This window comes from Microtus oregoni, unplaced genomic scaffold, assembly GCF_018167655.1.
Source record: "Microtus oregoni isolate MIOR12 unplaced genomic scaffold, Mior012 000004F_ref0000308, whole genome shotgun sequence".
Lineage (NCBI taxonomy): Eukaryota > Metazoa > Chordata > Mammalia > Rodentia > Cricetidae > Microtus > Microtus oregoni.
In genome coordinates, this window is record NW_024543063.1 from 62,861,545 (window position 1) to 62,884,648 (window position 23,104).

At 37.9% G+C, this 23,104-nt stretch overlaps 1 protein-coding gene across 1 annotated transcript in view; it reads right to left on the reverse strand.

The window, feature by feature from the left end:
- Window positions 1–245: 245 nt before the first annotated feature.
- LOC121446984 (ubiquitin carboxyl-terminal hydrolase CYLD-like) overlaps window positions 246–23,104 on the reverse strand; it is a 60,132-nt gene continuing 37,273 nt past the window's right edge. Inside the window, 11 exon segments of the mRNA XM_041649931.1 lie at window positions 246–466; window positions 1,819–2,035; window positions 2,249–2,367; window positions 3,090–3,198; window positions 4,008–4,140; window positions 9,227–9,293; window positions 10,123–10,214; window positions 12,037–12,159; window positions 13,455–13,596; window positions 14,418–14,583; window positions 15,391–15,770. Of these exon segments, the coding sequence (XP_041505865.1) occupies window positions 282–466; window positions 1,819–2,035; window positions 2,249–2,367; window positions 3,090–3,198; window positions 4,008–4,140; window positions 9,227–9,293; window positions 10,123–10,214; window positions 12,037–12,159; window positions 13,455–13,596; window positions 14,418–14,583; window positions 15,391–15,770 (1,733 nt within the window). The 3' untranslated portion in view covers window positions 246–281.

Genomic DNA, 23,104 nt, shown 5'->3' on the forward strand with positions numbered 1-23,104 from the left:
TATCAATGCAATAAACTCAATAAACTTAAAGAAAACAAAACTTAACTTCATTTAAACTAAACTTCATTTAAACTTTTAAAAAACAAACAAAACATACTTCCTAGAGTGCAAAATGCTTATTAAATACTTCAAGAACACAAAAGTAATTTGTTTAAAAAGACAGAAATCCTTTGCTAAAGGGCCATCAACACAAAAGACACCCATTGCCGGCAATGGGTGCCAGCTGGACGAAACATGGTGTTAAGCTTTGTGCTTGGCCTCTGCCCCTTTCTGATGACATGTTATTTGTACAAGCTCATGGTTGGACTCTGGTACATGCACATGTACGCATCACAAAGAAGTCTGCGTGCACAGCCTCGAATCCTTCTGGAATCCAAGGAGTGTAGCTCCTCCAGAGACATCTTCAAGTACTCTCCCACTTCGGGGCAGGGTGTCACTTGTGGGATGTTGAAGCCATTTTCACCCCCTAGGGAGAGAGAGAGAGCTCTCATTAGGGCAGCGAACTTCTAAGTCCTCTTGGCAGCCTGTCCAACCAGAACAATTTTACTATCCTAGAATTTAGTGTAGACTGACTCCCAGAATCAAAAACAAAACAAAACAAACAAACAAAACTTTGTTTGACTTTCAGTTTCTAGAATTACGGTCTCCTTTTATTGGCTTCTGAGAGGGCTCAAGCAGAGAAAAGTGAAAAAAAAACAAAAAAAAACCTGGTAAAAGGACAGGCACTTAGGAAAAGCTGCAGTCCCGATTTGCAGACTGCTACTCTAGGCCCCTCAGACTTTTCTGTCCTTCCCAGACACTAGCAGCCTGACTCTTTTCCACTAGAAGCCAATTGTGAGCACTACTGTTTCCCTATGTTTTAAGAACATACTTGCATACCTCTAGCGCGGCTGATTTAGATACTAATAATCAGAACGCGCATGTGCTCTGATGATCAGATTTGCTCTCCCAGGTGCGTTCCCAAAAGTCAAGCTGCTAATGCTGAGTGAAGCACACACAGGGGTGGGCTGTGCCCTCAGGCATCAGAGCTATGCAGAAATGAAGAACTGTTGGTCTACAGCTTGGGCCTCTGGTCAAGAAGCTGTCACTCGGTGCCTCTGGTTATTAAAGTGTCACACCTGAAGACCTGGGGAACTAGGGCTTGGAAAAAGAGCTGTAGAGTAAATGGGGTATGGACAGGTACTGTGACAAGTACCTTACTACCAAGACCCCTGTCACTCAAGTGTGTACTAAGTAATGACTAAGCTTCCTAAAAACATCTCAATGAGTAAAGGTGTCTTCCTGAAATAAAATGCATGAGATCAGGAAGACTGAGTTAAATACAAACCATGCAACCTTCACCACCTTTAACGTTAGCTTAGACAATAGAAAAACAGGCATGATTTCCTTGACCAAAGGATTCCCACAGAGTTTGGCATTTATGTCCTCAATAAATGGCTACTCTACTGTATATAAAAATGCAAAGAAGAAGATGGTAAAATCAGCTCTAAATAAATTTTAGAATTTTTTTTTTCTTTTGAGGTGGGACAAATTGAAACAGGTTCTCACTATGCAATACAAACTGACCTCTGATTCACAATCCTCTACTTCCCAAGTCTGGGATTATGGCTAGGATTCTTTAACAAATCCACGTAAAAACCAAGATGGCACAACATTATTGCTCCTTAGTTTGAGGAGCAGAATTAGTAATACCCTTTGAAGAATAAAGTCCGTCCCACTGTGGTATCCTTTCAAGAATCTGCTCACAAAATACCCTATTACCACAAACACATGCTCTCACTAGGAAGCATCTCCCTCCAAAAGACAAGTTTTAAATACCATCTCGATCAGCCATGCTGTCAAAGAAGAGCCAGGCTGAATCATCCTTCCCATACTTCACAAAAGCAACATAGTGGCTCGTTTCTATGCAGAGAACGGCAAATAACTCCATCTTCTGGCAGGGGATGCATCCGTGTCTCCAGTCCCAGTCAGGCAAGTCTTTGGGAAGTGATACTGGGTGATAGGTATGATTCATTCTCTTCGGATGGAGGTGAACCTAAAATGGACCATGAAGAAAATACAAGCGAGCTAAATGCCATGTTTCAAGGGCAGACTCTAATCACTTTCATTGACCACCACAGCCAAGTTCTACACACACACACACACACACACACACACACACACCGGCAGAAGAGACATGAGCAATAACAATTACTGTGAATGTTTAAAATGCCCTTTGACTCTGACTGGTGCAGTGAGTGTGGATTACCTGAGTGCAGCAGGTCTTACAGAACTGCTTGATCTTCCCTGCTGTGATGTCGGGGTCTTCATAGCAATCTCTACATTCGAACATCGCAAGTCCTCCACAGATGCGACACTCCCTGGGAGCTAGGCAAAGAGAGAAGGAAGAAGCCTTTTTAAAAGACATTCTGTCGTTAAAAGTAAAAGCTATACTTTGAAAACAAGAATGCTTGGGGGTTGGGGAGAAGAAAGGCCTAGTCCTCTCTGACCCTCTTAAAATTTCATTTGGATTTTTTTTTTTGTACCTGAAGTATTTTTAAGGACTTTTTTTCATATAGCCATTTTTGTTAACCTATTCTAGAATTGTTCTTCTGGTCATGAAATGTTCAAAGATATAAAGTAAGTATTTAAGACTAATAGCACATATGATCTTAAGTCAGTAACAATCACTGGCATTATGAACTTTCTGTAACAATTTTCTGTCTGAATATTTATAAAAGTATGTGCACCCAGGTACATGTGTATCTCAAGCTTCTCTCATCTAGCCTCTCGATGCTTTCCCTTCCACTATAACTACCACACACTGTTTTCACATAGGTCTATTGTTTAGACATATGATCCAGTTAACCACTTCCCTCTTATTAACATTTCTTGTCAGATAGTAAGTAAATTTGCATTTAAATTATTTATTTTTACCTCTTTTTTTTAAGAATAAATTCTAGCAGTCAAATTATTGAGTTAGTATGTTTAAGCTCTTCAAATACTGAATTACCTGTCAGAAGTACTATACCCATAACTAATGAAAAGTCCAGGCCAACTATTTCTAAAACAAAACAAAACAAAAAACAAAGAAAGGACTATATACTTACTGTCTTCAAGCAAATCCGTTATATTTAATTCTAGAGAAGGGAAAATTTTTTTGAACATTTTGAAGTCTTTTCCAAACCGAGGCATCTGAATAATCAAGCATGATGGTGCCTTAAAAAAGAAAAAAAAAGGCACATCGCTTTAGAAACCAAAATCTTAAGGAGCTGGGGACTTAGCTCAATATACTGCTTACTTAGCATGTCCAAAGCCTTGAGTCCTAACCCCTGGACTAACGAGTTTCCCTATGAAACTGAAATAGTCATAGCTGTCAAACCCAGTAGTGGTTTCAGCAGGGCTGTTGGCCCATGAAGCAGAGCCCACTTGTGAATGTGCAGTGTGGATGCAGAGCAGCAATAAGCTACAGATTTTCCAGACTCCCCCAGAGACGAACATGATAAAACAGACCACGGCATGCACTGCAGAGATCACAAATTCTGACAGTCAAAGAGACGTTTCTATTGCATTCATTAGCAAACCCATACACAAGAATTTATTGGTATTTTCTCTCTTAACAGAGGAAGAAAAAATAACATTACCTTTGACATGTTTAGATACTATGCATGGGAAAAATGACAACTGAAAACGTAAACATGTATGTACACATATCTTTGCATTAAGCTACTTTAAACTTAAAAATTAGCTTTTGTTCCCTTTGCAAACCAAATCCAAAACATTCCAATTTCAGCTAAGCGGATATCTTTAAAAAGAAACAAAGTTAGAATACCTTTTTTTTTTTTAAAAAAAAAAAGTGTCTTCTTAACTATTTCTTCAAACTATTCTTGGTTAAAGCACAGTGATAGCTAGGTGTGGTTCAGTGGGGCAGCACTTGGGGTAGTGTGTACAAAAGGCCTGAGTTTAATATCTAGCATTGATAAGAAACAAAATAAAGTAGCAGTACAAGTCCAGTTAGAATCACTAACCTCTGCAAATTTCAGGTTACTGTTGAAAAAAGACCATTCTAGTAACTGTTGAGTTGTAGGAACTCCAACTTTCTCATTTTTTTCCACAAAGATCTGATAGAAGTCGCAGTCTTGGACTTTCTGACCTGCTGATCTGGGAGCACACAGGAAGAAATGCATATAAGCCGTCTACCAAATGCCTGAATCGAGTATGAAGCGTCTGACAGACCTGAGGACACAGCATCATGATGCTCATGTCCAGCTTTGGATTGTCCACACACCAGGTGAAAGACAATGATTCGGATGAGATAATTAAATGTGCTTATGCAGAAGACCTCATAAATTAGTTCTTCTGCCTTCTTCATAAATTATTTGAAAGATCTCTTGCCATCAAAAGAAAAATGTAGAATAATATTCCAGACAAGAAACACTATATGAACAATAATCAGTTCTTCTCCCTCCAAATCTAGAAAGTAGCAGATACTCTTTTTTAAAAAATTAATTTTTATTTTATGTACATTGGTGTTTGACCACGGATGTCAGGTCTCCAGGAACTGAACTTACAGACAATTGTGAGCAGCTGCTTTTACTGACTAGAGCAAATGCTACAATGCCTCAGTGACGGATTCTTAGACCTTCTAAATCAAACTTCTTTACTTCTTAAAATAAAAGCCCTGGGAGGGAGGGAGGGAGGGAGGGAGGGAGGGAGGGAGGGAGGGAGGGATACTTTTCTAGCAAGTCAAAGCAGGGCAAGGTGTGACTCCCAGGAACCCTAACAACTATCCTCTAGGCTTTCAGCTACCAGCAGCTCTTTAGATGCTCACCCACCAACTTGACAAACACCAGGTAAATGGTCACGGTGAAACATGAGGTGTCCAACATCTCCCTTCCCTTGCCAGCTTACTAGTAACCATTAAAACTAACTCTACTGAGAAAAATTGATTTTCATCTTTCAGCTTACCGCTTATCTTTTTAGCCAAGTTTCTGGGTTTAGAATCAGATTATTTAAATGTATGTCTAGATTTCAAGAGTTTTAGAAAAAAAACTATCAGCAGTTCTTATCACAAAACTTCTGTAATTCAGGGAGCAGCCTATTGTGATCTTCAGCTGCCCCAAGGAAATTATGTCCTGAATTTACAAAACATAAAATCTGGTAACTAGCTACAGCACTCTTGAGAACTCAAAGCTAATAAGAACAGATTATAATCCAAGAAACTAACAGTTATTCTAGAATAACATTTTAATTGGTTGTTGACTACAAAAAATCATAGAAAAAGTCATAGAAAAAAGTCATAGAAAAAATTCATAGTTAAAAATAGCATAGAAGAGAAAACAAAAATAATGGAGGTAAAAAAAAATCACACCCAGAAAAATCAAGGATGGCCAGGAGGAGGCATGGCAGCTAGTTAATGGAGGAAAGATACATAGTGTCCTAACACTGTAGCAGAAAACTGGGAGGAACAACAGCCACTCAAAACTCACTTCCAGGGCCAGGCATGGTGGTGCACACTTTTAATCCCAGCACTCAGGAGACCGAGGCAGGTGGATCTCTGTAAGTTCGAGGCCAGCCTGATCTACAAAGCAAGTTTCAGGACAGTCAGGGCTATATAGAGAAACCTGTCTCAAAAAATCAAACCAAATCTAAAATGAAAAACAAAACAACAAAAATCACTCCTCAAATCATATGCACAGGGGAGTCCTTTTAACCATAAAGAACAAAGTATGTCAGTAATAAAAAATGGATACAACTGGAAATAAACATACTAAACAAATTAAACCAGTCCCATAAAGAGAAACAATGTATGTTTTCTCCCATTTATGGCTCCTAGATCTTCTACAGATAGACAAAAAGCATTAATTTGTATATGACATGAAAGTAGACGTGATGCTGCCTAAGGAACAAAGGAACTATGAGGAGGGAGACATGGAAAGGGATAGAAAGTATGGAGGTACAGGGGAAACATACTCAATATACAATATGGGGTTTATGAAAATTTTAGAAAATGATAAAAATAATTAAATAACCCCACGGCTAGTGTTTTAGAAGTTTGGAAACCTACAGAATCATAACCAAGTTGTGAAACTGTACCAAGCCATGCTAGTTGGGTTGTATTTTCCACCAGGGACAATCCAAGGGCACAAGAATACAAATTTAGTAACTTTTTAAAGTGGATATTGACATTTTACAAACATGAATATAAAAACATTCATGGATTGGTGTGGTCTGGACCATAATAGGTGAGTCCTGAGGTCCTATACTCATTCCAAAACCCTGCAGCTCCATGATGAGCTTGTGAAGCTTGTGACGTCCCTGCCCAGCCACAAGGAGCCTGGGTCGCCCTGCCTTCATGCTCTTGTGACTCTTTGCTTTGCTCTGGCCTTTCTTTGCTTGCTCTGCCCCAACTCCTTCCTTTTGGGATGAGAACCAACCCTGTGCCACTGTAAGCTGGAAGTACAAAACTTGTTTATTGGTTTTTCAGGAACTCATGGTTAAAAAGACTATTTTTGAACAGTGTTGGAACATTAAAAATTATGGAAACTTCTGAAGTTAGAATGAATGTATTCTGCATTAAAGATGATCAAGAACCTATCGGGACAAAAAGTAGAAAGTAATAGCTTTAAAATCAAATGTTTAAGTCGGGTGTGGTGAAGCATGCACTTAATTTGAGCACTCAGGGGACAGAGGCAAGCGGATCTCTGTGAGTTTGAGGTCAGTCTGGTCTACAAAGTGAATTCCAGGACAGCCAGTAGCCAAGACTGTTACACAAAGAAATCCTGTCTCAAAAAACTTGGGGCCTAAGAGAGAGAGAGAGTTCAGCCATGAAAAAAAAACCCAAAAACAAAAACAAAAACAAAAAAAAAAACAACTAAGGCTCTTAACCAAAAGTGGTAGGAAATGTCTCAGCTATCAAGAGGTTAAGACAGCACACTGCCCTTACAGAGAACCAAAGCTCAGTCCCCAGAACCCACAACAGGTAGTTCGCAACTGCCTGTAATTCCAGCTTAAGGAAATCTGACATCCTCTTCTGGCCTCTGTTGGGACTGAACTCATACACACAATTAAAAATAAAATTAAATGTATTTTTATTTTTTTTATTTTTTAAATTTGTTTATTAAGGATTTCTGCCTCCTCCCCGCTACCACCTCCCATTTCCCTCCCCCTCCCCCGATCAAGCCCCCCTCCCTCATCTGCTCAAAGAGCAATCAGGGTTCCCTGACCTGTGGGAAGCCCAAGGACCATATATTTGGGTATCAAGTTGACAATAAGTGGTCTTGTGATGTTAACATTGTTAACTTGACAGGATCTGGAATCATCTATGAGATAAACCTCTAAACATAACTGTAAAAAGTTTGGTGATTGGGTTGAGGTGAGAAGATCCACCCTAAATGTGGGCAGCACAATTTCACAAGTTTGGGCCCCAGAATGAGAAGGAGAAAGTGAGCTGAGCACCTGCATTCATCTCCATCTGCTTCCCTTGCAGAAGCAGGGACACCGGCTGAGGTACAGTCCCACTACAACTGCACCAAGATGGACCGCACCTCACACTCTCAGCCTCAACCCAACCAGAAAACTTTTTTACAGATATGTTTAGAGGTTTATCTCACAACAAAACTAAGAAGAAGAAAAAAAGAAAAGAAAAATAAACCAACCCCCAAAAAACTGACCTTTTCTTCCCAAACTAACTACCATATATCCTATATCATGCTATTTTTTCTTTCAATGCTATTGAGTTTTCTACTCAAGTCTACTGATAAATACTTCTAATTATATACTGTTTTAATGTTTATTGCTTTGCCTTTACAAATTACAGTAGAATTCTTTTTTTAAATAAAAGAACCCGCGAACATTTTTACCCACTTCATTTTGTAGAAAACTCTAAAATCATTTTTTTTTGAGTTTTTAGAAAAGGTAAAGACAATAGGTTAAGATTCTGTCAATATACATTCCTATCAGTGGGAGTAGGGGCTGTCTCTGACTCTTCTGCCAGTTTTGGGAACTCTATTGGATTGCCTTTTCCAGCCTTAATACAAGGGAGGTGTCTAGTCTTGATATGCAACTTGATGTTCCATGTTTGCTTTATCTCCATGGGAGGCCTGCCCTCTTCTGAATAGAAATGAAAGAGGAGAGGATGGGGGGAGAGGGAGAAGGTGGGAGGGAAGGACTAGGAAGAGAGAAAGGAGGGGAAACTGGAGTTGGAATGTAAAAATCATTAAAAGAATAAAACAAACCAAAATATTAACATATTTAATTATTTACTTTTTCTCACTAATTAATCAAATCTGCCTTGTAACTCAGCGTAAATCTTTTTTAACTCTATCTTTGAAAATAATGATTGCTTATTTTTCTTTCCTAAAACATAAAATATTCCTTTTTCTATATGCTTGAAGGAATAAAAAATGTTGTTGATTTTCCATGATTAATTTATACAGGCTAGACTATAATAAATTCTTTTCTTAAATCTTTGTAGATAATTCTCTAGGATTTTCTAGGTACATAGAAAGCAATTCCCAACTTGGACTTGCTAATAAGTATGCACACCCAATGTTTATGCATCATGCCAGTTCACTAGTTAGAGATTTCTGAAGAGAACCAAATTTAACTGTGATACTTTCCTTGCTCCCACAATCAGTTTAATCCTGGTTCAAACTGCATTGCTTAGACACAAGAGGAAAGAGAACTAACTCATCAGTGTGGGTTCTTAAGGAAGTAGGCAGCACACTCCTAAGATTTTCACCAGAGAAAGCAAGACTGAAATCAAGAGGGGCCCACCATTCAAATGACCTGGGAAGCACAGACATTTCAAACATCCCACTAAGAACTGTATCGCAGTAAACTCAGGTATTCTTTCAATATGGGGAGAAGGAAGATCTAAACTGACAACGAAAGAGCTAACTTAAGGCTAACTATAAGTTATGGGAAGCAAAAACAATGCTCTCCCTGTTTTTTTTCTTTTTTCTTTTTTTAAATTCAGTTAAAGTAAGATTCCTTTTAAAAGTTCACTAACTGAACTTTCAAAAATATTACTATTCAGTTTCATAAGTAATTAAATTGTGGGCACATCTGTCACTAGGGCTAATTAAAAGGACAGGTTCACTTGTGCCCTGGAAGTTAAGTGTAGCTAGAGAGAGGACAGCAGCTAGTGAAACCCACATCTATGCTAGCAACATTTAGCTACTGGGCAATGGCAGTGTAAAAGAAGGTCTACTTCTGAAATGCTTCTAGACAGCTTGAGACCTACCTTATTTTTAACAATGGCTCAACCCTTAAAATATCATGAAACAGGATATTTAGAAATTCCTCAGGATCTAGGAGAAAACAAAAAAAAACCTAAGTGAATCACAGAGAATATTTAAAAACCATTCTATTCTTTAAGAGTGACATATTAATTCAAAGTTTAGTTATTTCAGGTTCTCTTGAGAAGGGAAAACTTATAATAAAATATTACTTTTTCATTTGTTGTCATGATGCCCTATTTAACAGAATATACTCATTCACACACAGTGAAATCATTTTTATGTCTTTTGGGAGGTTCAGTAGAATATACCTGGTATATGTCCTATTTTTTCTTCTATTTTAGTAATAGCCATGTGTATAAATGCCACAGCTGGTTATAGTATACAGTTAACAAACTAATTCAGGAGTTGAATCTGAGCAAATTCTTCAGTTGTGAGCAGACAGAAGTGCTGGCCAACTGCTCCACAGCCCCTTTCAACAGGGAGCACAGTGAGAAACTGAGTGCTGGGGACGCTCCCTATCACAGGAAGAGAAGCAGCTCCGAACAGCACTGCTGAGGACAAGGACAGCTCTTTACTTGGTCATCTTCTGTAGAGCCAGCCGGCTGGCCTCTTAAAGACTTCTTCCACATCACATCACTTCAGAAGATTCACAAAATCAGGAGAAATATGCATGTCACATAGAAAAAAAACTTTTCATATTTTTGCAGTGCTGGGAATCAAACCCAAGGCCTCTTACATACTCCACCACTGAGTATACTCCTAGCCCTCTCAAATAATTCTAACTTAAATTTAATCCTCTAAACTAAATAGGTATATTTCAGGAAATAATTTAGCATATTACTAGATGATAAACTTTCAAGTTATTTTCAATGCATATATTATAAATTAAAAGGGTCACCTTTTTCTTCAGAGGTAAATCCTGATGCAGCAGGAACTTTTTCAAGTATTTTCCTCAGTTTCATAATTTTTGTGGCACACACATATCCATATCTGTTGATAAAAGTGAATTAACTGACACTGGCACAGTGAGTCATATGGCACATCTTAATAATCAAGTACTTTTCATACAATTCTAACATGTTAAAAAACAATAGACAAGGCATTTATTTTTAAGAAACAACTGTAGGCTTCTTACAGAACTTTGAAAAGTGAAAGTCTGAGAATCAGAGTTGTTTCCAGATACTAGTAAACACCTTAAAAATAACTACCATGTACTAATACAATTCTCAACTCTTTATGAAGCCTGGGTGAAGCAATTTTTAAATGGCATTTGCTTATTATATTAAAACACTTATTTTATAAAATAGGATATCCAACTTTGAGAAAGCCCTTCTTATACACAGGATAAGAGACATGGAAAAGGGCACTGATGAGATACTAAAAATCTAAAGTCTGAAATCAAACAGTCAACATAATTATGACATTCTCTTTGTTTGACTATAGGAGACCATGGGCTTACAAGAACAAGTCAGAGCCAGCTAATCATACTGTGTACCTGCTTTTTAGAGCGACTATCCACTTACTTGGTAGCTCTTTGCAGTCAGCAAACACTAAACACCTACCACTTGTGTAATGCTATATATAGGGCACCAAAAATACAAAAGGAGACTAAAGAAACCTAACAACAACAAAAAAAAAAAAACAAATAAACAAAACAGGATCTCTGCCTGTGGGCGCTTCCAATACAGAAAGCAAAACCTCTGTCCAAACAACAGATATGACATTTGCAGACACAAGAAATATATCTCAAATTTCTGAGCTACTGATCTTGCCTTAGCCTCTTGAGCTATCAAGTGCTGGGATTACAGGTATATCCCACCATGCCTGACAAGATGCACCTTGGTCTCATAGGCCATGCAGCAAGTGTTTTCTATAGACTGGTGACAAAATTAGAATAACTATGATTCTGGACTAGTTGGGCAATCGTATGCAAAAAACGTTTGCTGATGGATTGACAGTATTTTAAAAAGAAGGAAGGTTGTGATAATATGCCTTGTGGTTAAGATTTGACCTGTGCTGTTCTAGTGTCATTTACATAGGGAAAGAAAAATCTGAGAGTTTAAAATTTGTGTAAGACTAAATAATTAATATTAAAATCAAAGCACATAATTAAAGGATAAGATGATTAGAAAAGTAAGGCAAACAAGTATCTAGAGAAATTTGTTTCACTTTTCATTTACTTTCTTAGCTATGTGACACAGTACGTCGTTTGGAATACTCCTTATAGTTTCATATTTTGTTATTTTTAAATATATTGTGTTAATTTTTATTTTCACTGTTGAGAAAAGTGCATCACAAACTTTAAATTGATCACAGTTGGACTTTAAATTGTATAGTTTGTTCTCTATGTCCCTGAGCTATCTGTTTCCTGATCACTGGCTAACCTAACTCTTCATCACATAAACGCCTTGTGAAGTCATCACACATCACCATCATGTATCAAAGTCTTCCTACATGGTCTTCTGCACATTTACAACTACCTTAGTAAAGGAGTAAAAGAAGACCTAAATAAATTCTTTTAAACAAACAAAATACCATGTCACTTTAATATACCTCACTTGTTTCTAGTGCAATGTCATTGCTACCTTGTAGTGCATGACTCCAAATGAGTCCCATCATTTTACAGAATGCACTGCCCAGACTAAACAACACATAAACAGAGGACAAAAAATAAAGGTTTTAAAAAGTAAGTATTTCATGAGAACTAAATTCTTTCTTTTTTACTACATGAGTCCAGAGCATAAATTAGTTACTATACAAGAAAACAGTAAACAGAACACCAACTAAAGACAAAACACATGTCTCTACTTACATTCTCAGAGGATTGACTATTGCTGTCCTCAGTAGCTCCTGGGTCTCACTATAATACTCAATATCATTCTTTCCTTTGGGTCTCAGCAACACAGTATCCAGGACAGAACTAAAAGCAAATAAGCTGCAAAATAAAAGAATATTTTCCTCATGTTATAAAAACAATAATATTTGAGAAAGATTCATATTTTTTTATTTTTTATTTTTCGAGACAGGGTTTCTCTGTAGCTTTTGTTTCCTGTCCTGGAACTAGCTCTTGTAGACCACGCTGGCCTCGAATTCACAGAGATCCGACTGCCTCTGCCTCCCGAGTGCTGGGATTAAAGGCATGTGCCACCAATGCCCGGCTGATAAAGATTCTTAAAGGAGTAGGAAGAGGCAAAGCGATAAAGTGTAGGGAACCACTGGTCTAAGAACTCATGGACAGACCACACAGGCCCTGTGCTCAGTACCCAGAGACCCTGCAGATCCAGAACAGAAACACCAAGACTGCACCATACAAGTGAAGGTTGAAAACACGCCAGAGAACATTATGAAAGAAGCTTGTTTACATAAACCAAGAGAGGCCTGGAAATCGGTCACACACACACAGACAACATAGGGCGAAAGTCAGAGACTGGTCAAGACCAGATCAGACTAGTCAGGACAAATTCATCTCATTATCATAAGATAGGCATTTCCTTATAATAACTTGTGAGAGATTAGCAATAAAAATTTGCTGGTATCAAAGAAAATAAATTTAGTTAAAATAAATTTTTATCAGCAAATCTAAGGAATATTATAGTAATGCTTGCTTGTTTGTTTAATCAAAAGTATTCCAGCAACGACAAGACCCACCTTTATTGTGCTCTCTCCTTTAAAATTCTAACTTCCATACTAACTTCCTAACTCTTGTGGCACAGCCTACGGAGTGGCAGATCCACTTCACTGGCAGTGCACAACCCGTACGGCTACAGATTCAGTCTTCATAGCCTAATGATCCTTGCTGTTCAACTTGATCCACTTTAGGGAAAACTACACAAAGGAGGGCAACAGTGATCCCATGGAAAGTAATTTTTAATATTAAGAATTTTTATGATCATCTCGATATTCCAGAACACACGCAGCACGCAATGCCAATAGCTTGCTGCAGGTTACTTGGCACACGTGCCATCATCTACACTGGAGGCAGATGTCCTCAGAGTATCTGTTCACTCAATATTCACTGCAGTATTTTTATATTAGTGCTTTGGATCTAGGAATAGGATATGAAATTCTTTAGTCACTAAGGACCAAATCTCATGATCTTTCCTAACTCTGTCAGTTTCTCTACTCAAAGGCAACTGGCACCTTCTTCCATATACACACACACACACATACCTGTCTCCCCTCTCCCCCACACAGCACTATTTACACTTACTGCAGAAAATAGGAACTTACCTGAATAAAGTTGAGTCCAAGTAACAAGAATTGTAATAGCCCTGGATGCCTTTCTTCTTTCCAACCATTATCTCTAAACCTTCATTTTCCATCTTTGGTGGAGTATTTTCTTCTACTACTTCACTTAAGTAGCCTCCAAATACTGAAAAGATAAAAAATAAAGATAATTCTTTTAAATCATGACAGTATATATTCATATGCATGTACATATATATCATTTAAAGTATATTTTGGCATCTTCTGCATTTTTTTTACTTTAGTTTACTGATATTTATCTGCACTTATAAAAATTCAATTATTCACTTTCAACATCATTCCTGTCATATAGAGTTTAGAAAATTAAGTCAATAAAGCATCTGTCAAAGAATATTTTGTTACTTGTCCAAAATGTTTCATTTTCAAGTATAAAAAGAAAACAAGTTTCCAAAATACTCTTCAACATTAAGAAAAATGTTTTTCATAAAGATGTTTTCCCTATTTCCCCCTGCTTGACTCTCACTATTGTTAAGGGTAAGGCCAGCATCAGCAAGCTAGTGACAATGAGAAGAATTGTCCTCCATCTGTCAAGCCAACTGCATCCCCAGACTGTATCAGATTTCTTCATAAGGACATCCGAAATGAGGTACTTAAAAAGATGCGGAGGGGGAAGTTATTGCTAAAGGGACCACATTTTCATTTCTACCACCCACACTGCCAAAAATTTAATGTCTATAATAAATAAAAGAGAAGAAAAAACACCGCCTTTCAGTCTTTAGACCCTAAACACTTTTCCTAACTCTTCTTTCAACATATCTCCTCTTAGGACAACTCTCTTATGCACCAAGTAAGAATCTTTACCAACTTCGAAACTTCATGAACACTGGCAAGTAAATAAAACATTTAAACACTGTCACCCTCAGATGCTAAAATGTAGCAAGAAACAGTCATTCCAGATGGGTAAATAAATTAAAAGTATCCAATTACCTAAAGAATTACACCTTTCAATCTGATTATAAACAGGCTCCAGAAAATCAAACCTAGAGTCCGGTCTGCAGCTCTTCAATTTCACAAACAGAGCCTTCTTCACGTCGCAGGTGAAATAGCGCGTGCCCCTGAACGTGCCATCTGTACAGCCCGCACATTCATCCTCCTGAAAAAGAAAGGTTTTGGTATGTGTTACACCGGGAAGAGCTATGGAGTTTTCACTTTTTCTGAATTTCTCTTTCAAATCTTTTCTGAACAGATCAGCACGAAGGAAAAGGGACTGACTAACTGGTGCTTTGGCCCTCAGCTGGTGGTTTAAGAAAATAATTCTTTAGCCCTCCAGGAAGTATTTGATGCATTTCCTTTCAAAATACATGCTTAGAACTTCCTTGGTTTACTGAGTTTCCCTGAGCCATTTCAAAAGTATTAAAATCAAGGGGCAGGAGTAGATAAATTACCTAGTTCCTCAACAGCAAGAAGACAAGTGGAAAAAAGTTAAAAACTATATTTAGGCAATAGCTAAATTTATTCAAATTCTCCCTCCTGGTTATGAAATATCACACAATATACTTTTTTTAGAGCCAAAAATAAAACCTTCCCCTCTCCCAAAGACTCCAAACATGATTAATTTTAAAGTCAGTCACATCCCTGAACTGACTGCAATGGGAGGAGGCTAAAGAATAAGAAGGAGAACTGGTCACTGAACTGCTTTCTTTGCTGCATTCTGTTTGTATGTGGAGATTACATGTTCTAGCCTAAAAATCAATTATTCCTTGATCACAAACAAACATGAGGAATAAGTGAGTGAGAAGCCTTAGCAATGGCAAAGGGTGAAGGCAAGCAATACTATATTTCCTCTACTACTGAATATTTTTTGAGAAAAAATAACTTCCCAAGAAATTATCTAATAGAGGAAAACGTAGTTTTAAAACCCATGAAGAAAAGTTGTAGATTTCAAGCCAAAACAAATTACCAGTTCCAGCCCAGCTAGCACGTCACTGAGCCCAGGCGGCTGGCCAATCCAACGGATAACCCCATAGAATGGGGGATTCTTTTTCACTTCAGCCAGTGAGCCCACCTCTAGGCCGTATGCATTACCAGAAGAGATGGGCAAAGGTGGACTCTTCTGGACAGGCAAGCTGTTCAGCTCGCCCATCACACACTGCACTGACAATGACAGTGGGCTGTGAGCAATGCTGCCGTTAGTATTGGGCATCTTGGTCAGGCTGAACGGTAGAGAGTGCAATCTGTTCTCGCTGGATAAGGAGTTCATGGAAGGAGGTTGTGGTGGAGGTGATGAATGTCCAAAGTCTGGAGACAGCTCTGTAAGTGACTTTGCAGGATCTTCTGCAACTATGAAAAATTGTCCTTAATTAGAAAAGGCTGTTCAAGAACATTAAATATGACTGCATCTTCTAAAAACAATACAAAGTTCTAGTCTAACTGATCACATGATCCCTTTGCAAGTCTGCTTGAAAGCACTGTAAACTCATTGGCTCTGAATAATATTTTTGCTCCTCTTCTCGACCTCCACAGTTTCCTGTCTCAGTAATCTGGCATTGGTATCTAAGTCTAGTCAGTATCACATGGATTATATTCTTTCCCATAATGTGATTAAATTAGAAATTAGTATAAAGAGATATAAAAATTAAATAATAATTCTAAATAACCTCTGGAAGAACAGACAGTGCTCTTAATCTCTGAGCCATCTCTCCGGCCCAGGATGAATGAATTCTTGAGAGAGGCAGGTCATGCTGCCTATGCTCACAAAACCCCACTCAGTGCGAGAATCAGATGTGGCAAATACCCACTCAGGTCACTTTCTGTGTAAGTATATATGTAACCTATAGTATCCAACTGTAGACTGTACTGTGTGTTTTAGCTTATAACTGAATCCATGTCATAAGCAGTCATCATAGAGACTTAGAACACTATATTTTCATTTAGTTTACTGAATCTCCTGAATACAAAGCACTGTAGAAGCACTAGGAACTTATAGAAAATCAGGCAAAAAACCAAAACAACTTCAGGGACACTTAACCTAACCTAAGAGAGTGAGTGAGTACAGCGGGAGGAAAGGTTTCAGTTTAAGAGGTGAAGAGCAGTCAGCCAGACCATTGAACTGGAAGAACTAGAAGGATTTCCAGGTAATTAACTTGCACAGATGAAGGAAATAAATACATGAAAGGAGAATGATATCTAGGAAACAAGGAAAGGTAGTGTGTTTTAAAGAAAGTAAGATAGGCAAGGCTTTAAATGAGTCACTTCATTTCTAGAAACAGTTGATTCTAAGCAGAGGTATTAAGAGATAAAAACAAACTGCTCAGCATAGTGGTGTACACTTTTAATCTCAACACTCAGAAACCAGAAGCAGGTGAGTCTCTGTGAGTTCGAGGCCAGTCTGCTCAACAGAGCAAGTTCTAGGACAGCCAGGACTTTTTATACAGAGAAACCCTGTCTTGGGTAAAAAAAACAAAGCAAAACAAAACCCAGACTACTAACATATTTCAAATGTATCCTCAACCCTAATAACAGTGTAGTTGAAACTATGTTTAATATTTTAGTTCAGCAATATTGTCATATTAGCTATGATCTATTCACTGTTTCCAAAATTAACAAATATTGATGAAAAAGTCATTTCCCCTTACATATTAAACAGAGGGTACCATTATAAAGAGGACTAAAATTATAGATTACCTTCATCTATATACAATGAATTTTTGGATTTGGATTGTTGTTGTGAATCAACAGATGACCCACTTAAGGTATAAAATAATTCAGAACTGGTTCTACTTCCAGGGTCTGAGGTAGATCCTATGGAACAAGAAAAGTTCCTTTTTTAAAAAGCCAATATGTTATAAAAAGAAATTTTATAAATAAATTAACATGCGTATGGTAGAACAACTGCTCACACAACTAATATACATATACATAGTATTGTATTGTCTTCGGCTTTAAAAGTTTGGTAATTAGTCAACACAGAAGAGAGTAGGAGCTATAAAATTAATATAAAAGTTAGCCGTTTATATTAAAGCTCTAAGAAACCATTCTGGTGGTCAGTTGTGACACGAGCCTTTAATCCCAGAACTTAGTAGAGGCAGACACATCTGAGTTTGAGGCCATCCTGGCCTATTGAGCAAGTTCCAGGACACTACAGACTATCTAAAGAAATCTGGACAAAAAAAAAATCATTCCATGTAGTCTATTTTTCAATGTCACCTCTACTTTGATGAAATTACTGGCTCACGAATATCACCTCTATCATTCATACCATATAACAGTGGTTTTCCACCTTCCTAATTCTGCCATCCTTTATATATACCTCAAACTGTGGCAAACCCCAACCAGAAAATTATTTTCATTGTTACTTTATAACTGCAATTTTACCACTGTTATGAATTGCAATATAAATATCTTTCTTTTCCAAAGGTCTTAAACGACCCCAATAAAAGGGTCATTCAAACCCCAAAGGGGTCACGATCCACAGGATGAAACCCCTTGCAGTCAACAAAAGAACATCCAGCAGTGTTATAGAGCCTAGACATACACAAAGTTCTTTCACCAAGGTTTGTGAAGTGCATTCTATGATGGTCACATGATGTGGGATTCTCCTCCGCATGCTGTGAATACCATTGGTTAATAAAGAAATTGGCATGGCCTGATAGAGTAGAACAGAGCTAGGTGGGGAAAACTGAATGCTGGGAGGAAGAAGGGCAGAGTCAGTGAGAAGTCATATAGCCCCACAGGAGATGCCAGAACTATACCTGGTCAGCCACAGCCTAGTAGCAATACACAGATTAATGGAGATGGATTAATTTTAGATGAGTTAGCCAGAAATATGCTTAAGCTATTGGCCAAACAGTATTGCAAATAATATGGTTTCTGTGTGATTATTTTGGGGCTGAGCAGCTGGGAACAAACAAGAGGTCTCGTAAAAAAAAAGTCACACAAGAAAACAAACTGCTGAATGATGCACTTATCAGAACTCATCCCAGTAATAAGTGGCTCATCATTATAATTTCCCTTCATATAAACTTCAAATGTGATCATACAAGCTGATGAACAAATTAGGTTAAAAAACATTCAGGTTTTGGGTGGATATATGGCTCAGGAGTAGAGTCCTATTTTAGTTTGTGTAAGATGCCAGATTTGATGCAAGCACCAAAAATTAAAAATAAAAAAGTAATCTCAGTGTCTGGAACAATACCTGAGTAAAAAAGTACTTACCTAGCTTATAAGTTTCTGTTGACTTTGATCCCCAACATTACAAAAGAAATAATATATTTTTTTTTAGATTTACAATATAAACATCTTAGAATTTTATTAACACAATTTCTTGTTCTTTGTAGTTTAGGAGGATGGACCTCCAAGGCTCTGTGCCCTCATTAGGGATGTGGTGGAATATTCGGCCTGTGCCTGTCAATGGCCTGACAATGCAGCCCACGACCCATATGACCAGGGGTACTTTCCTCCTTTCAGGAGAAGGCCAGGGTCAGCTCAAGCACCAAGACTAGGAAGCCTGATGACGACAAGAAGACATGACTTCGAGTCTAGCATCTCTCATGCACTGCTTGAGCTGGAGATGAACTCAGATCTCAAGGCACAGCTTAGAAACTCAGTATCACCCACCACAGCCAAGGAAACTGAAGCTGCTGATGGTCAGAAAGCAATCCTCATTTTAGCACCAGTTTCTCAGAAGAAATCTTTCCAGAAAATCCAAGTCCGGATGGTTCATGAATTAGAGAAAAAGGTTAGTGGCAAGCATGCAGTCTTCACTGCTCAAAGAAGATTCTGCCCAAGCCAACTCAGAAAAGCTGTACAAAAAAATAAGCAAAAGCACCAAAAGCTGCACCCTGGCAGCTGTACATGACACCATCCTTGGGGACTTGTTCTTCCCAAGTGAAACTGTGGATACTCCGTGTGAATGCATGGCAGTCAGCTCCTAAAGGTTCATTTAGACAAAGCTCAGCAGAACAAGCAGAACACAGGTCGAAACTTTCTCTGGTGTGTATTAGAAGCTCCCTCCCTTCCTCTCTCTCTCTCTCTCTCTCTCTCTCTCTCTCTCTCTCTCTCTCCCCCTCTAGTGTTTTTCGCTGGAACTTGCTCTGTCAACCAGGCTGTCCTCAAACACAGAGATCCACCTGCCTTTGCCTCCTGAGAGCTGGGATTGAGGCGTGTAACACCGCCAGCTGTTCTCTCTTATCAAAATAAAAAGCTCCCTCCACAGCTCATAGGCTGGACATTTCAGTGGTTTCTTTACTACATCCTCACTTAAAATCATGTACATAAAATTTTAGTTGACATAAAGTGTAGGAACAAACTATATGTATACATATATATATATACATATACACACACAAACAATAACATATAGCTTATTTAACATCTTGGAGAATCATATTATCTTATTGTAAATTACCAAGAATGGGCTCCATACCTGTAACCTTTGGTTCATTAATACTAGATGAACCTTTGTCACCATCATCTCTTGACATAAAGGCAAGTTTGGGAGGCCTCATTTCCGGTGTCATGCTCTCTGAAATAGTAAACATACTTTTTAACTATATATGGAAGAAACATAGTTTAGCATAAAAAACAAAGAAATCCTTTCCAACAAAAAAAGAACAATCTTTATAATCTTACAGATTATCTTTAAAGACTCCACAGTACTGAAAGGTACTTTCTCAGGTGAAAAAAAATCAACGCTGTACTTAAAAATATAATTTCTGTAAGAAAATATAATCATCAGTTACCAAAAGGCTTTAATTTTTGAAAAGTTAGTCAGATGCAGTCAATTTTATTTGAAGTTTTAAAAAGCTTTTAAGAAAACCTTATTCATAATTTTCGTTACATTTTCCAGATCAGCATGCCCAGCACAACCCTACACATTACAGCGTTTTACACTCAAGCGTTTAAGGAGGGTGCCAAGATAAACATGGACAATCTGTTTACTGTAAAAACCGGAGCCTTTACATGCCCACGTGCCTGGATAACCTCTAACCAATATGCTGTACTAAACTGACTTGATAAAACTTTCTCAGCCACCCAAATATGCTGGATCAGTGTATTTCACAGAACACAGCTTGATAAAAACCTGGGCAAGAGACAAATCAGAGTTAGCAAGAGACTCAGTACTAAGTATGTTTCCACCTTTAAACATAACATGCATGAAGCATAACAGATATGTATACAAACAAATGCAAACAGGAAAAGCAGAGAATTACACACAAATCAATAATGCAAGTTCTAGGACAGCAAGGACTTTCTATACAGAGAAACTCTGTCTCGGATAAAAAAAAACAAAGCAAAACAAAACCCAGACTACTAACACATTTCAAATGTATCCTCAACCCTAATAACAGTGTAGTTGAAACTATGTTTAATATTTTAGTTCAGCAATATTGTCATATTAGCTATGATCTATTCACTGTTTCCAAAATTAACAAATATTGATGAAAAAGTCATTTCCCCTTACATATTAAACAGAGGGTACCATTATAAAGAGGACTAAAATTATAGATTACCTTCATCAATATACAATGAATTTTTGGATTTGGATTGTTGTTGTGAATCAACAGATGACCCACTTAAGGTATAAAATAATTCAGAACTGGTTCTACTTCCAGGGTCTGAGGTAGATCCTATGGAACAAGAAAAGTTCCTTTTTTAAAAAGCCAATATGTTATAAAAAGAAATTTTATAAATAAATTAACATGCGTATGGTAGAACAACTGCTCACACAACTAATATACATATACATAGTATTGTATTGTCTTCGGCTTTAAAAGTTTGGTAATTAGTCAACACAGAAGAGAGTAGGAGCTTTAAAATTAATATAAAAGTTAGCCGTTTATATTAAAGCTCTAAGAAACCATTCTGGTGGTCAGTTGTGACACGAGCCTTTAATCCCAGAAATTAGTAGAGGCAGACACATCTGAGTTTGAGGCCATCCTGGCCTATTGAGCAAGTTCCAGGACACTACAGACTATCTAAAGAAATCTGGACAAAAAAAAATCATTCCATGTAGTCTATTTTTCAATGTCACCTCTACTTTGATGAAATTACTGGCTCACGAATATCACCTCTATCATTCATACCATATAACAGTGGTTTTCCACCTTCCTAATTCTGCCATCCTTTATATATACCTCAAACTGTGGCAAACCCCAACCAGAAAATTATTTTCATTGTTACTTTATAACTGCAATTTTACCACTGTTATGAATTGCAATATAAATATCTTTCTTTTCCAAAGGTCTTAAACGACCCCAATAAAAGGGTCATTCAAACCCCAAAGGGGTCACGATCCACAGGATGAAACCCCTTGCAGTCAACAAAAGAACATCCAGCAGTGTTATAGAGCCTAGACATACACAAAGTTCTTTCACCAAGGTTTGTGAAGTGCATTCTATGATGGTCACATGATGTGGGATTCTCCTCCGCATGCTGTGAATACCATTGGTTAATAAAGAAATTGGCATGGCCTGATAGAGTAGAACAGAGCTAGGTGGGGAAAACTGAATGCTGGGAGGAAGAAGGGCAGAGTCAGTGAGAAGTCATATAGCCCCACAGGAGATGCCAGAACTATACCTGGTCAGCCACAGCCTAGTAGCAATACACAGATTAATGGAGATGGATTAATTTTAGATGAGTTAGCCAGAAATATGCTTAAGCTATTGGCCAAACAGTATTGCAAATAATATGGTTTCTGTGTGATTATTTTGGGGCTGAGCAGCTGGGAACAAACAAGAGGTCTCGTAAAAAAAAAGTCACACAAGAAAACAAACTGCTGAATGATGCACTTATCAGAACTCATCCCAGTAATAAGTGGCTCATCATTATAATTTCCCTTCATAAACTTCAAATGTGATCATACAAGCTGATGAACAAATTAGGTTAAAAAACATTCAGGTTTTGGGTGGATATATGGCTCAGGAGTAGAGTCCTATTTTAGTTTGTGTAAGATGCCAGATTTGATGCAAGCACCAAAAAATAAAAATAAAAAAGTAATCTCAGTGTCTGGAACAATACCTGAGTAAAAAAGTACTTACCTAGCTTATAAGGTTCTGTTGACTTTGATCCCCAACATTACAAAAGAAATAATATATTTTTTTAGATTTACAATATAAACATCTTAGAATTTTATTAACACAATTTCTTGTTCTTTGTAGTTTAGGAGGATGGACCTCCGAGGCTCTGTGCCCTCATTAGGGATGTGGTGGAATATTCGGCCTGTGCCTGTCAATGGCCTGACAATGCAGCCCACGACCCATATGACCAGGGGTACTTTCCTCCTTTCAGGAGAAGGCCAGGGTCAGCTCAAGCACCAAGACTAGGAAGCCTGATGACGACAAGAAGACATGACTTCGAGTCTAGCATCTCTCATGCACTGCTTGAGCTGGAGATGAACTCAGATCTCAAGGCACAGCTTAGAAACTCAGTATCACCCACCACAGCCAAGGAAACTGAAGCTGCTGATGGTCAGAAAGCAATCCTCATTTTAGCACCAGTTTCTCAGAAGAAATCTTTCCAGAAAATCCAAGTCCGGATGGTTCATGAATTAGAGAAAAAGGTTAGTGGCAAGCATGCAGTCTTCACTGCTCAAAGAAGATTCTGCCCAAGCCAACTCAGAAAAGCTGTACAAAAAAATAAGCAAAAGCACCAAAAGCTGCACCCTGGCAGCTGTA